At 35.8% G+C, this 16195-nt stretch overlaps 1 protein-coding gene and 1 long non-coding RNA gene across 2 annotated transcripts in view; one reads left to right on the top strand and one right to left on the bottom strand.

The window, feature by feature from the left end:
* Nucleotides 1–16195, top strand: part of LOC141572127 (uncharacterized) — a 197738-nt gene that overhangs the window by 160754 nt on the left and 20789 nt on the right. The gene's annotated exons all lie outside the window — the stretch shown is intronic.
* CLCA2 (chloride channel accessory 2) overlaps nucleotides 7733–16195 on the bottom strand; it is a 40421-nt gene continuing 31958 nt past the window's right edge. Inside the window, 3 exon segments of the mRNA XM_019751752.3 lie at nucleotides 7733–7772; nucleotides 7775–8179; nucleotides 14042–14275. Of these exon segments, the coding sequence (XP_019607311.3) occupies nucleotides 7738–7772; nucleotides 7775–8179; nucleotides 14042–14275 (674 nt within the window). The 3' untranslated portion in view covers nucleotides 7733–7737.

Here is a 16195-nt window from a genome sequence, read left to right as displayed (position 1 = left end):
TGCCTTCATTTAAATCAGGCTCACTTTTGTGCCCCCCCTTTCCCCTCACTAAGGCCACTTTTTCTTATATTCATGTATCCGATATGAATGACCCCTTTTTCTTCCTCCCTATAAAGCAAGGTTTCTCAGTCTTGGTACTATTGATATTTTGAACTGAGTAATGCTTTGTTGGGGCTGTCCTGTGTATTATAGGATGTTTATCAGCATCCTTAGCCTCTACCCGCTAGATAACCCCCCCAAGCTGTGATAATCAAAAATATCTGCATACATTGCCAAATGTGCCCTTAGGAGGTAAAATCACTCCTGGCTGAGAATTATTGCTATAAAACTTGTTAACGGGTAAGGATACAATAAATTTGTTCATATTAAGTTTCTCCTGGGATGAAATTTATATACAATAAAATGCACCAATCAAGTGCACACAGATAAATTAATTTTGACCAATGTATCACCCATGTAACCACCATCCCAATGAATCCATAGAACATTTTCATTGTTCCTTTGTGCCCTTCCAGTCAATGTTCACATTTTTGCCTTGAGATAACCACTGTTATGATTTTTATATCCAGAAATTAGTAGTGTTCTTGAACTACTTATAAATGGAGTCATACAGTATGTGCTCTTTTGAGTCTGACTTCTTTAACTTAACATAATGCTTTTGAGATTCATGTATGTTGTTGCATATATCAGTTGTTTGTTTCTTTTTGTTACTGAGTGGTATTCCATTGTGAATTCATCTAAACAGCAACATTTATTTTATCCATTCCATAAATAAAAACATGGTTGTTTCCAGTTTAGGACTATTATGAATAAAGTAGCCATAAAAATTCCTAAGCAAGGCTTTCGGTGGACATATCTTTTCATCTCTGTTAAGTGGAATGCTGGGTCAAGGGTTAGGCATATGCATAACTTTTAAGAAATTGCCAAGCAGTATTCCAAAGTGGTTGCACGCTCACCAGTGTAGCACCATTCCAGATGTTCCAGATTCTTGCTCCCATTTCTTACTGTCAGGCGTCATAATTTAGCTGTTCTTGTGGGAATGAAACAACATTTCACAATGGTTATCATTTTCCATCTGCTGACGACTGATGGTGTTGCTAGCCTTCATATATGTTTATTGACCATTTGTATCAAGTGTCTGTTCAAGTCTTTTGCCCATTTTTATTGGGTTCTTTGCTTTTTATTACTGATTTATAATGTTTTTATATATTCTAGCTATGACTTCTTTGTCAGATATATGTGTTGTGAATATTTTCTTCCACTCTGTAGCTTGCCTTTTTTTGTTATTAATGGTGCCCTTTGATGAGCACAAATATTTAGTTTTAATGCAATCCAACTTAGTTTTTTCTTTTATGTTCCTTTATGTTTCTTTGATGTTTCCTCTGTTCTAAGAAATGTTTCTACACTGTAGCTGTGAAGATATTATCTTACATTATTTTAGAAATTCATATCTTAACGTACACAGGAGGTGCCAAAAAATGTATTATGTACACATTTTAAGAAAGGAAGAAACTATTAAAATTGTAATACTCAATCTATACCAATAACAAAAGATGAATACAAGTCACGTTTGACTTCTGCAATTACAAGAGATGCTCAAAGTGGTTACCACCAGCATCCAGACACTTCTGATTATCGCGAACTACTGCTTGAGCAACATTGACCAAAGTGTCCACTTGTTTACATTTTTTGGCACCTCTGGTATTTGTATGTATGATCCATCATGAAATCATATTTTATTAAGGTAGCAGTAAAATTGTTTTTCCAAGTATGTCTAGTTGTTCCAACATCATTTATTGAAAAGAACCCCTTTGCCCATTGAGTTGCCTTCCCCCATTGACTTGCACAAGGGTTTGTAGAAAATTGTTGGACCATATGTGTGTAGATCTATTTCTGGATTGTATATTCTGGCCTAGCACATGATCTATTTTGGTAAATGTTACATAAGTACTTAAAAAGAACGTATATTCTGCAGTAGTTGATTGTAGTGTTTTATAATGTCAAGGTCAAATTGGTTAATACTGTTAAAATAGTCTCCATTCTTACTGAGTTTTTCTGTCTAGATGTTCTATAGTTATTGACAGTGGGAGATTTAAATCTCTAAGTTTGATTGTTGATTTGTCAATTTCTGGCATTTTTAAAATTTTCTGTTAATTTGAAGCTCTATTAATAGGTACATGCACATTTAGGATTGTTGTATCCTCTTATTTTTTTTATCATTAAGGAATGACTCTCTTTTTCTCTCCTTTCTCAAGGTCTATTTTGCCTTATTGTAATGTACTAACACCAGCATCCTTATGCTTAGTGTTTGCATGATATACCATTTCCCTTTTTACACTTTTAACTTCTATGTGTTTATATTTAAAATGTATCTGTTGTAAATTCCATATAGTTGAGTGTTGCTTTTTTTTTAATTAAAGTTCATTGGGGTGACAATTGTTAGTAAAGTTACACAGATGTCAGGTGTACAATTCTGTATTACATCATCTATAAATCCCATTGTGTGTTCACCACCCAGAGTCACTTCTCCTTCCATCACCATATATTTGATCCCCTTTACCCTCATCTACCACCGCCCTCCCCCCTTACCCTCTGGTAACCACTAAACTATTGTCTGTGTCTATGAGTTTTTGTTTCTCATTTGTTTGTCTTGTTCTTTTGTTGTTTTTGGTTCATATACCACATATTAGTGAAATCATATGGTTCTCTGCTTTTTCTGTCTGACTTATTTCACTTAGCATTATAATCTCAAGATCCATCCATGTTATCACAAACGGTCCTATTTCATCTTTTCTTACCGCCGAATAGTATTCCATTGTGTATATATACCACAACTTCTTTATCCATTCATTTATTGATGAACATTTTGGTTGTTTCCATGTCTTGGCCACTGTAAATAAAGCTGCAATGGAAGGCAGTGTGGAGGTTCCTCAAAAAATTATGAATAGAATTACCATATGACCCAGCAATCCCTCTCCTGGGTATCTACCCAAAAAATCTGAAAACATTTATCCATAAAGACATGAATGTTGCTTTTTTACCAGGTCTGAAAATCTCCACTTTTTAGTTGAAGTGTTTAGTCCATTTATATTTAACATAATTATTAACTTAGCTGTCTTTAATCTACCATCTTGCTATTTGATTTCTGTTATTCCCCTCTATTCTTTGTTTCTTTATTGCTCTTTACCTGTCTCTTTTGTGTTAATTAGGTAGTTTTGGGGTAGATAAATTTTTATCACATTTATTAGCTTCTCAGATATGCTTCTTTATTATTGAGTGCCAAAAGGGTCACATTATAGACCTTTAATTTCTCTTAGTCTACCTTGAATTAATATTATAGCACTTTATATATAATGTAAGTAACTTTCAACATTTAATTACATTTGTCACATTTCTCTCCATTCTGTTCTTATTGCCATATCTTCTTTATGTTATTAATACCATAATACATTGCTTTTATTTTTGCTTTAAACAGTTAATTGTCTTTTAAGAGAACTGAGTAAAGAAAACCAACAATTTATTATATTTACCTACCTATTTACCATTTCCAATGATCTTCCTTCCATACTGTACATCTGTATTTCCACCAGACATCATTTCTTTCAGCTTAAAGAAATTCCTTTGGTATTTCTTGCTAATGAAAATTATTTCAGATTTTATTTATCTACCTTCATTTTAAAAGATATTTTTGCTCAATATAGAATTCTGTGTTGACATAATTTTCTTTTAGTACTCTAAGATGTCATTTTTGTTGTCTTCTGGTCTCAGTTGTTTTTGATGAGTAGTCAGTCATCATTCCTATGATATAACTAGGTGTTATTTTCTTTATATGGAGTCTATTTTAGGTTAACTGAGTATTTTAGACCTGTAGGTTGATCATTTAAATCAGTTATCAGCCAGTAACTTTTGCATATTTTTATGCCCAATTCTTCATTCTTCTACTTCTGGGATTCACTTACATGTACACTAGACAGCTTGATAATGTCCCACGGGTCATTTTGGCTTTTCCATTTTTAAAAAATGAAATGCTTCAGTTTGGATGCTTTCTATTTTCCTGTCTTCAAGTTAGCTGATCTTTTCTTCTTTAGTACCAGTCTGTTGTGACTCCATTACAATTTTTTTTTCATATATTGTATTTTTCATTTTTAATATTTTCCTTTGCTTCTTTTTAAAGAATTTTCACATCTTTCCTTCATTTCCTCTTCTATTAGTCACTTATACTTATCTTTTTCTATAATATCTTTATCATATTTATAATAGTATTATAAACTCATTGTCTGCTAATTTCAAATCTGGATAATTTTTGGATCTTCTATTGAGAAATTTTTATTCTTATTAATTATAGGACACATTTCCTGCTTGTTGGCATGTCTATTAATTTTTTATTATATAATGGATGATATGTGATAGAGACTGTATTATGTTATTTTCCTCTGAGTTACATTAAAGCAGTAGTTAAATTACTGGTGAATCATCTTGATTCTGTGGAACTGTGGTTTTAGGCTTTGTTAGAGCAGATCTATTTCAGTTTTGCCCTTGGTTTTAGCATATAACTCAGTCTGGGGACATGGTCCTTACCCCTAATGTGGCCCTCCTGGAGTTTTAACGGAAACATAAGGTGCTTACAAGCTCTCTAACTTGGATGGGTTGAAACCTTAAACTTTTTCTCCCCAGAACTGGGCAGTTGCTAAAATCTCAATTCAGCAATTTTAGCCTCCAATCTCTTGTTTTCCATTAGATTCCGTTGCGATTTAGGACTTACCCAAGGATTGAGAGGATACAGATTGAGAAGATACAGTTTCCCTCTTGGCAGTTGCTTCCTTTCTGGGATTTCCTCCCTCAATTTCCAAGTGCTTTGGCACCCCAGAACTCTTGTCAATGCAGTAAGACTGCTGTGTTCTTTTGAGCTCTAACCAGATGCTCTAAGCAAACTAACTGGGAATGCCGTTAGGGGGAAAACTGATTAAATTTGGATCTCCCCTTTTTTCAAAGGTCATATCTTCTCCAGTTTCTCGTACCTGCTTTTGTTGGTGTTCAGTGCCTTCAAAGAGTGTGTTTTATATTTTTTACAATAATTATAACTGTTATCAGCAAAAGGATTAGTTTGATTTATGAGCAAGTCTGCCATTAGTACAATTGGATTTGTCACATTAAGTTTTAAATGAATGATATATTCAGGGATCAACCTTCTAAGAAAAATTACATTATTAGCAGAAGGCAAAGTCAAAAGCAAATAAAATGCTTTTTTTTGGTAGACTTTCTGGTACTAACATGCAGGTGGAAAAGTACTTTTGGAGCCGTCAACAGTGCATATATAAACAGCAGTCTGCTCAGTGTATAGACTATGTCAAGTTACCCCCTAAAAATCTCCTATCTTCCTCCCATTGAAATTAACCTTCTTTTTCTCTAAACCAATATCTTCCCACATTTACCATATAATTCTTCTGCTGTCTGATGCTTCACTTCCTCACTACTAAATATTGTTTACCCAATGCATTTGCTGAGCTCACCCTTTCTACCCTGCTTTGATATATTTCAATTTGTCATGTTAGCATTCTCTATTTTAGTTTGCCTCATCCAGTTCACAAATTCTTAAACATAAGTCCATTTTTTCAATCTTGCACCTACAGGATGGCGGGGGAGGATGGGAGGGTGAAGGAAACCCAGTTCCTTGAAGCTAGTTCTATTCTCCTGCTAATTGATCTTGAAAGAGTTAAATATTTCTAGAAATATTTCTAGGCATAATCCCTGGCATCTTCCTGCACCTCCTTAGGCAGGAGTGAAGGCGAGTATGAGAACCTGGCTGTACTCCTATGTAGTAGCTCTGTCACTAACCAACACAGTGCTTTGGATTACTCAGGACTCCATTTTCCTACTTGTACAATGAGGAGAACATTTGAGAACTTAAAACCTACAAATCCCCATTTCACTAATTTACCAGCCTATTGAAACTACAGAGAAGAAAACCCCAGGTTAGCAGGGGTAATGGCTTTAGAGGGAGGAGAGACTGCTTGGCAAGTGGGTACTTGAAACCCCCATCTGTGAAAATTTAGGCACTATGGGACTTGGAAGGTAATAAGCCAGACCTGAGATGTAGTGTGAACTGCAAGGAAGCAGCCTTGGTAGAGAGATTTGCCGGTTGTTTTTCTCCCCAGTATTTCTCTGAGTCTATTACTCAGGGCTTCACACTGTCTCCCTTTTTCTTATTGTCCCAATTCCTCACAACAGCCTCCTCACCTCCCCAAAACTTAATCTAATTTTCACTCTTAATCGGTTTTGGTTGTAAAATGGATCTATTCCACATTATTGTTTGTATTTACCCAATAAAGTTTTAAGTTCATCAGTATACAAAGCAAATGATTCTATTGCTTAATAACCTTTCTTTTAAGTAAGAGAAAAAAATTAAATGAAAGATGATTTTTATTTCCTTGTGACCTATGCTTCCCCACTCCTGTAGGTAAATAATCCTTGATTGAGAAAGGATTCCTAGAGTTTTATTTAAACAAAAACATAATCAATTAATCATTTCCCAAAGTCAGTCTCTACCCCATGACCTCTTCTTTGGTTGAAATTGAATGAAACTATATAGCCTATAAGTGTATGATTAATAAAATAAGTTTAGAACTATGTCTTTCATTCTTACAGCCTTATGAGAGCTATAACCATTTTCACTGAATAACACCCAAGACAATAACTTGGAAAACTTCTTTGATGAAAGTAGAAACTTATAAACAATAAATTCAATAGACGTCTGTTACAAAACTTGCGTCAGGGAACAAGGATAATACTTGAGTTTTAAGGTTAACTTTTACAGTGAACGAAGATCTCTTTGACCATTAGCAGTGGGCTTTGATCTGTAGTATCCTTAACAAAACAGCTAGAGGTAAAGAATTTTAAAGAGGGGCTTCATATATAAAATGCAGCTTGATCTTTAGTCATAAACAAGCGTTCTGTTCTGAACAGATAAGGAGAATGAAAACTTAATCAAAGTAACTGAAGAATTGCTTCACATGGACAGTTATATTATTGTGTTTTCCCAAAAATAAGACCTAGCTGAACAATCAGTTCTAATGTGTCTTTTGGAGCAAAAATTAATATAAGACCCGGTCTTATTTTACTATAATACAAGACAGGGTGTTATATAACATAACATAACATAACATAACATAACATAACATAACATAACATAACATAACATAACATAACATAACATAACAACATAACATAACATAACACATAACATAACATAACATAACATAACACCAGGTCTTATATAACATAATATAAGACCGGGTCTTATATTAATTTTTGCTCCACAAGGCGCATTACAGCTGAATGTCCGGCTAGGTCTTATTTTGGGGGAAACACGGTACATCATTGAGACATAACCTCCTTTTCTCCCCTTGGGACTATTTTTGCCCTGCATTAAACAAACTTTTCTTGACTCTTTGATTCAACTTTGACCTTGCCCTTTTTGCCTTTAAAGACATTACTCTGGAGAATAATTTTTATTATTTTGTCCATAGCCTGAGCTTAAGGGTTTCCTACTTTCCCCCCAAAATGAGTGTTACAAAAGAATTTTTGTCTTTTTACCGTGTAAAAATCTGATTTTTATTATGCAAAAATTCAAAGCATTTTTAACAGTTTTGATGTTAATTTGTGTTTATTGGTATGTTTTTGTAAAGTGCAAAGGGTATGGGTATTGTATCTAAGGAGGAAGGTACTCTCTGCATTTATTCATAGTAATTTTATTCCATTCTGTTTTTTTGTCTTCTCTTTTTCCTGTTTAAAATACAGTGTGTTACAACTATAATGAGGCAAATGATTCCCATCAAACCCATTGCTGTTAAAACTCCTTTCAATATTACATAATCTCTGGCAAAGACAGGAGCAGAATTATGGGGAATCAACAGCGATGCCTGGGCAATGTTAGATACTGCAGATTTTAAGGCGTTCTTATCCATGGCTCGTATTGCCACATAAATTCTATGGCTTTCTTGTGTCGTTCCATCAGGTTGATGTTCATGTCCGTTTATGAAAAGCTTTGGTGAGAATGTAAATGTCTCCTTGGTGCCAGCTTGTTGAGGATTTAGCTTTGATGTATTCACTAAAATGGCATTGTTAAAGTCATTTTGAATATTCTGTAGACTTTTACTTATTCTGATTTCATAGCTGTTAGCTGAAATTAAAAAAAAAAAATATATATATATATATATATAAATGGGAAGGTTAAGTCACTTGGAATAAGTTTTCTAATTTATTATAAATGACTAATAAGAATAGCAACAAAAAATATCTAGGAATAAACCTAACAAGAAATATGCACATGAACAAAACTTTAATAACACTGTGTAAGAACTCATATTAAAAACTAAGCAAAAAGAAAGACTTTATGTTTTTTTGAAGAATAAGATTCAGCATAGTAGAGCTATTTCCCCCTTATTTTGTTAATTTTAGATGATTCTATTAAAAGTGCTGCTAGTTTCTATTTTAACAAGCTTATTGTAAAGTTTAAATGGTAAATAAATAATTAATATTGGCCATATAAAATCTACAAAATAGCATTGTAGACAGACTAACTCTATCAGATATAAAAACACTGTAATGCTTTAATAACTAAAAACCAGTAGTGCTAGTACATGAATAGACATGTCAAAAAATAGGTGAAAATTCATTTAGGAATTTAGTATGTAATAGAGAGAGAATTCAAATTAATGGAGGAAAATACAAATTTCTTGATAATGGTGTTTTGACATTTAGGTTAAAATGTTGTGGAAAAATAGGATCCACACTACAAAATTACTTTTTCAGGATAAACTCCGAAGTGGTTGAAAAGTTTAATGTAAAAAATAAAAATATTAAGTATTTAGTAGGAGACAATGAATGAATTCCAGTATAATCTCAAAATGGGAAAGGTTCTTCTAATTAAGACTCAAAATTCATAAGCCATAACAAAAAATTGATAAATTTATAAAACTTCTACATGGGAACAAAACCTCCTCAGCAAAATATAAACATAAATGTTAGGTGGCAAAAATATTTGTAACTTATATAGCAAAGTTTAGTTCTGGTAATAACTGAGTGGCTTCTATTGAACTAACTTTCCAGCAGATAACATGTATAAACTCTGGAGAGAGAGAGGGAGGGAGGGAGGGAGGGAGGGAGGGAGGGAGAGAGAGAGAGAGAGAGAGAGAGAGAGAGAGAGAGAGAAACTATTGAAGCACTGGACTCAAATAAAAAATGGACAGAAACCAGAGGAGATACAACACTTACAAGAAGGGAACCAGACTGGGAACGATTTATATTTATATAGCTTTTCTTCTGAGGGCACTTACCACTGCAGTACACATAGCTGGCCCTGATACAAAACCTACTATCTTATTGATCTGAAAAGTCAGAGAATTTCTGATTTCTGTGGGTTTCCCAGAGTGGTTGAAAATGGAAGGAGCCACTGAGAGACAGGCCCAAAATACGTGTATTAACTTCTCTCAAATCATTTGAAGACCTCTGAGTTATGCATGTTTGGGTGAAACATTGGGCTCAAGGGAAAAACAACAGCTACATGGCTAAAAACTGAACAGTTTTATGCTAATGCCCTCCATAGGGGAGAGATAGATTTTGGAGTATGAATCTTGCCAAGAGGAGGTTGATAAATACCTTAAGATGTCCACTGAAACACTAGAAAAATCCACATCTTAGGAAAAAAGATTGTGTCCCAGTATTAAGAGATATTCCCTAGAATTAAGAGCAAAACTGAAATAGACAAACCCTAGCCAAAAGTAAAATCTAGCCTCCTCAAATTCAAGGTGATCTAAGGTATCTATTAGAAAAATTTTTAAACTCTTCAGGGAACTATAATAGATTCTATAATAGATTCTATAATTTGCTACCATATGTCCAATATATAATAGACAAAAATCACTAGCCATGTAAAGAAACAGAAAATGTGATGTATGTCATGAAAAATATCAGCAAATATAACAGTCACAAATGACTGAGATTTTTTAAATAAAAGACAAGGACTTTAAAACAACCATGATGGAGGTGTTATAGGTCTACAGGAAAAGTTGGATATAGTGAATGAAGAGATGGAACATTTGAGGAGAGGTGTGGAAACTTTTAAAAAGAAGAAATGGAAATCCTAGAATTGAAAAAAAAAAACTATAATGAAAAATTCATTTGAGAGGATTAAGAGCAGATTGGACACAACAGAAGAAAGAATCAGTAAAGTTTAAAACTGTTTTGTGAAAATCATCTAAACTGAGGCACTCAGAAAAAAAATGAAAAACAAAAATAATTTCAATGATCTTTGAGATCCACTGACATATCCATTTAATGTGTGTATAATATAATATGATATATGATATAATGTAATATTCAGGAAGGGAAGAAATTTCAAGGATAATATTTGGAACTATGGCTGTGTAAGAACACGATGGAGATATCAGAGGAAGCAGTGCAAAAGTGAGGCTGTTAGGCAGGTAGGGAAGATCGCCAGAGCAGGGAAGAAGGTCTAAGAGTGGTCTTTTTTTTTCTTCTTCTTTTTAATTTTATTAGTTTCAGGTGTACAAGACAAAGCAATACATTTCCACTGTCTCTATTCCTAATGCTGTACTCCGCTTCCTGTAACCATATACATACATATATACATATATACACACACACATATATATATGTATATATATAAAATTATAGTTGGCATTTATTATTGTTCAGCTTCAGGTGTACAGTGCAGAAATCAGGCATCTACATCATCCCTGAGGTGGTCTCCCTAATGGGACACGTGTCCATCGGATACCCTACAAAATCTTTACATTATAGATTACATTCCCCAAATTAATTTTTAAAACCCCGTGGCCATCTTGTGGTTACCGACTGTTTTCTAAACCCCTCACCTTCCCCTTTATCCGCCCCCCCCCCCCCCCCCCCCCGCCCATCTAGCAACCCTCAGTTTTTCCTCTATGTCTCCAAAACTGTTTCGGATTAGTTCATTCACTTATTCTTTTCTTTAGATTCTGCATATAAGTGAGATCATATGGTATTTGTTTTTCTCTGTCTGACTTATTTCACTTAACATAAGAGTGGTGCTTTTTGTGGTCTGGCCCCACGCCAAAGGCTCTGCCCACGCCCCTGTCCTCTTTTCTGCCCCCACCCACACTGGCCTCTACATCCTTTGAATACCCGTGGCTCCCAAAGCCTGAATCATAAAAATGATACTGTGTTCTATGTAAAATGGCTTTTTGACCATTTTGTGTCTTTTTTCTCTCAATACTGGATTGTGTGTTCTTGGAGTGCAATGACCATCTTAAATTACATTTGTGTAACGTTTAGTACTGTGCTGGGCACATAGTCGACTAGTAAATAATATATTTTCACTTTAGTTTCTGGAGAAAACACAAAGAAGATTACCTTTATAGCAGACATACAGAACAAGCTTGGTACTCAGTTTTAGCAATTATTTCACCCCAGACTTTTAATGAAAACCCAAGGAAGTCACCCATTTCCATAATGCCTAGTCTATGTACACGTGACTCTTGAAGGATGCGGGGGTTGGGGGACTGACCCGGCACAGGAGAAAATCCACATATCACTGTTGATTCCCCGCAAACTTAACTATAGTTGGCCCTTCACAGCCATGGTTCCAACCAACCACAGATGGAAAACCGTATTTGCAATCAGCAGTTGGGAATCTGAAGTTGGGATACCTCAAATAGGAATGTGAAAATACTGTTTTTGATCTATGGTTGGTTGAATCTGGGATGCAAAATGCAGATATGAAGGGCCAACTATGTTTATTGAAAAAAAGATCTGTGTATAAGTGGACCACACAGTTCAAACCTGTCTCGCTCAAGGGTTAACTTTATGTTCCCAAACATAACGGTGATCTGGTAATGTTTTCTTTATCCCATGTAGTTGCTCATCTTTTCTAGGATATTGTATCTGGTGAAGAGTTAGTACCTGGATGTGTACTGATATGTGTATGCATATGTGCAATGTTCATTTATTGCTAACAAGGATTTTAAGAATACATAGTCACATTTTTAATAATTGTACATGTAGAGACATACCCCCATTGTTTTTAACACTGGCCATTGAGGTGAAGATAACACCTTCCTAGACAACAATTGGTGGGGGGAAAAGAGGCCATGAAAGCACACGTTTATGAGTTAAACAGGTACCTTGTTGTTAGTTGGTCTACTCATGGTTAGCTGGCCAATTTTACCATTGCTGAGTCATCAAATCAGTTATGGGTGAGTGAGCTCAGCAAATTAAAACACATCCACCATTCCCCCCATGTATCTTTTGTGGTCTGAGGTTTTAACATTATAACAAGCTTGATCTGCTTCAATCGTCCTGCTCATCAGTGAGGTCTCTCTGTTAGAGGGAAGGTCTCTCTGTTCCTTTCTAATGTCCTTTATGATATCAGTTCTGTACTACACCTGTTTGGTTATATTTATTCTTTTCAAGCCATTAATTACCACTAATTCCACACATTTGCTTTGTTTCTACTCTAGTTTTTGGTGTAGTTGGAACTATTGGGACTCTTGAAAAAAATGCTTTCTGGTAGTAATGGGAGTCTGAGCTTCTGTTTGTCTCTTTAATGCACTGCTATGCTTCTGAGGCAGTGAGGAAAAGGGGAAGTACTAGATTTCAGGCACAACTCTTACCTTCAAATAGAGATGGGAGTGTTTGCGGCTCCTTACTCCAAACAGAAAGCTAGAAAAGTCTCTGGAGATGCCAACCAGTAGCTCAGGAAACTTACTAGGGACACTTTCTCTTCCCTTTCTGATTTCATATATGTCATCTTATTTCTTCTATACAATATCTTATGAAGTACATAATTTTTGTCCTGTTTTCCATATCAGAAAACTGAGGCCAGTGGAATTTAAGCAATCTGCCAAAGATCAAACAGCTGAACTTAAAGCTAGAGTGGGAACGATTATTTTCCTGATGTTTAAGTCACAGCTGTTTCCATTACACAAAAGACATATCCATCCCAGTGTTAATTGTTTCATGTCTACAACCTTTAGATTAGGAAAATTCTTAATTTGGAATGTGAAGTATTTGACTTCTCTGTCAAGAAGAGAGATTTTGATAAAGGAATGGGAGGACAAAGTTTCAAAATTGAGTGTTTCTTGGCAGCACAGAATTGTTTGTAACGGAGATCCCTTCCAACAATGTAGAGAACAAAGAGAGAATTGTGAGCCAAAGAAAGATGCCCCACGTTGGAAAGAAGCAAGACTGGTAAAGGCCCAAGATGGTCTCTATATTGATGGATATTGAAAAAAAAATCAACTCTTGATAGAGAAGGTTGTTTCCTATAGGATTCTCAATCAGAGGCATCAGGAAATAAAACATGTAATGTGTAGTCAATGATAACCATGTTTTGGTGATGGCAGAGATGTTGGAAAGGTTATTGTTTGAGAAGAGTTATTCTATTGAATAGCTGTGGGGATCCAGATAGAAGGTAGGGGGAAGCCTGAAGCTGGAAGGTTAAGGAGGAACTTCATCAATGTTCACCCAAGCAAGGGTAAGAAAGCCCCGAATAAGGAAACTGGTCCCAGCCTCCCTGACAAAAATGATGGCCAGAAATGGGAGAGAAAAATGAGCCAAGTTTTACATGACTTATGAAAATTATTTCCTTAAACTTGAATTATAAATATAAATAAATAAATATTCACTATCCAGTCTTCAGAAAACGAATCACCTCCAGTATTTGGAAGTCCATGCTCTGTAATGCCGAGTTCATTTCTATTGGTAAATCACCGTTACATGTGCTATTTATGTTTCCAATCAAGATTTCTGTTTGATTAGTGCTGGTCAGGTTACCAGAGCCTCTTCAACCCTGGGGGAGCTGAGACGCTCTCATTCATAGACTCCATGATATAAAGTCTTATCAGCAACTCAAAGCTTTTCATGACAACCCTGTGAAGCTTGGTTAGCTCTAAATTGCAAAGCTATTTTTATTCAATGAACCCCTGGGATAGTTATTAGAAATGCTACCTTGTAGAAAAATAGGTAATGAAACCAAGAAACCTACCCCGGCCCTGGTCAAAGTCTTCTCCAGGTGCTGTCCAAGATAAAGTCACCTCCTCTTCCACTTTTACAGCTTCCAGGTCAATAATTTTGGATGGTGGAAACACATCAGGATGGGGGCCAGCTGGAACTCCCAGCACGGAAAAGGAACCCCCTGAGCTTATTCGGCTAAAGCCCCACTTTTGCTCCTCCTCTTTCCTGCCCATTGACTTTCTGGGAGCATTCATCTGAATGTTACCTGGGACACCAAAGAAAAGAATAGCCAAAACAACAAATTACAATTTCCTGAATAGCTTGTTTTTTAACAGATTATTGAGAGATATATTAAAACCTTTTTTTCTTTACTACATCTTAATTATAACAGTTTATTGATTCAACAATTCATTCATTCATCCATCCATTCATTCATTCAATAAGTATTTTGGAGGCATATGCTGCACCAGTAATCACGGACAAAGCAGTACACCTCATAGAATTTACAGTCATATTAATAAACTTACATTTACAAGTTGTGATAAACATAAGGAAAAAAGACAAGATGCTATGAAAGAAAATAACATAGGTACATAATTTAGGGTGTTATCATGGAAGTTATATTTAACAATTTCCTGAACTTTGAGTAGGAATCAGCTAGGTAAAGAGTAGAGGTAATAATATCCGAGGCAGAGGGAAGAGGTTGTGTAAAAACACTGAGGTGCAGAAGAGCTTTGCAAGTTAGTAAAACTTAATTAGAGCCAGGAGAGTAGTTTGAGATAAGACAGGAGAGAAGTTCATGCAGGACCTTGTGGGCCATTGTAGTGGTATCAGAGTTTAATCTTCCATTCCGTGGGGAAGGAGGGCAGTGATGTGATCACTTTTGCTCTCTAACAGGCCACTCTGGCTGCTCTCGGTGGAGAATGGATTCAAACCTCAAGACGAGGCCACTGAGACAGCCATTGCAACTCTCCAGATGAGAAAAGATGGGAGCTTGGTCTGGGTGATAGCAGTTGGAGAGGAGGCAAGAATCAGGCAGTTTGAGATGTACTTTGGAGATAAAATCAGCAAATGCTGGTGGTAGATTTGAATATGGACTAGCCCAGGAGAGAAAATTGATCAACAACAACAACAACAAAATAGCTCCCAGCTTTTTAAAATAAGCAACTCGGGAGGAGAAACAGGCTAAAGTGGAAGATACTAAACACGTAAGTTACGAGGTTTGTGATTCGTGTAAAACATCTACTTGACGATGTCAAGGAGATAGTTAGGTATTGATTTAATCTCAAAAGGGGGTTTTACCTGGATTTAATAATTTCAAAGTTATACATTTGAAAGTTATAGTCATACAGATATATTATTAAGGTCATGGATTAATGAGATTACCTAATGCGAATTTCAACTATAATGATAAATTGCATTTATTGATTGCCTGGCTCACTATATGCCAGGCACTTTTCTAAATATCTTACGTGTATTAGCTATTTAATTTTCCCAGCAGTGCTTTGAGGAAGGTGTAATTATTACCCCTATCTTTACAGATGAGGAAACTGAGGTATACAAGAAACTGAGTAACTGGCCCAAAGTCACACAGCTAGTCAATGGGGGAACTAGGTTTCCCACCCAGGCAGTGTGGCTCCAAATCGTAGAGTGAGAAGGTTAGGGATGAGCTCTGAGAATTGGCAACAACAGGAAAAGAGGAGCTGGAAAAAGAGACCGACAAAAAAGTTTCAGAGCATCAGAGGTCATCAGGAGAGTGTGATATGGAAACCAGGAAATTACAAAGGAGAAATCAATCTGCTGTGTCAGATACTGCTAAGGTAAAATGGGGACTGAAATGTGTCCTTTGGATTTAACCTCAGGGAGGTCACTGGTGACTAGGGCCAGGGCTACTCCCGTGGAGTGATTTGGATGGAAGTCAGACTGCGGTGAACAGAGTAGTAAATCGGAAGTGAGAAAATACAGTCAGCAGGTTTGGGTAAATTTCAAGGAACCAGATGACAGGGACAAGAAAGGTAGACAGTAGATGAAGGGGGACCAACAAACAATATTTTAATACGGGTAGTAATAAATCATGCTTGAATGCTGCCCAGAGGGATCAGTAGAACAGGAACATATAAGGCAGAGCCCTCAAGACCCTTGGATGAGCAGGCTGGATGGTATTTGGAGCAAATCCAATGGAGAC

This window comes from Rhinolophus sinicus, chromosome 14, assembly GCF_057876585.1.
Source record: "Rhinolophus sinicus isolate RSI-liver-muscle chromosome 14, RSI-T2T, whole genome shotgun sequence".
NCBI classification, from domain to species: Eukaryota; Metazoa; Chordata; class Mammalia; order Chiroptera; family Rhinolophidae; genus Rhinolophus; species Rhinolophus sinicus.
Note: the sequence above shows the minus strand (reverse complement) of the source record. Positions and strands in the feature narration are given on the sequence as shown.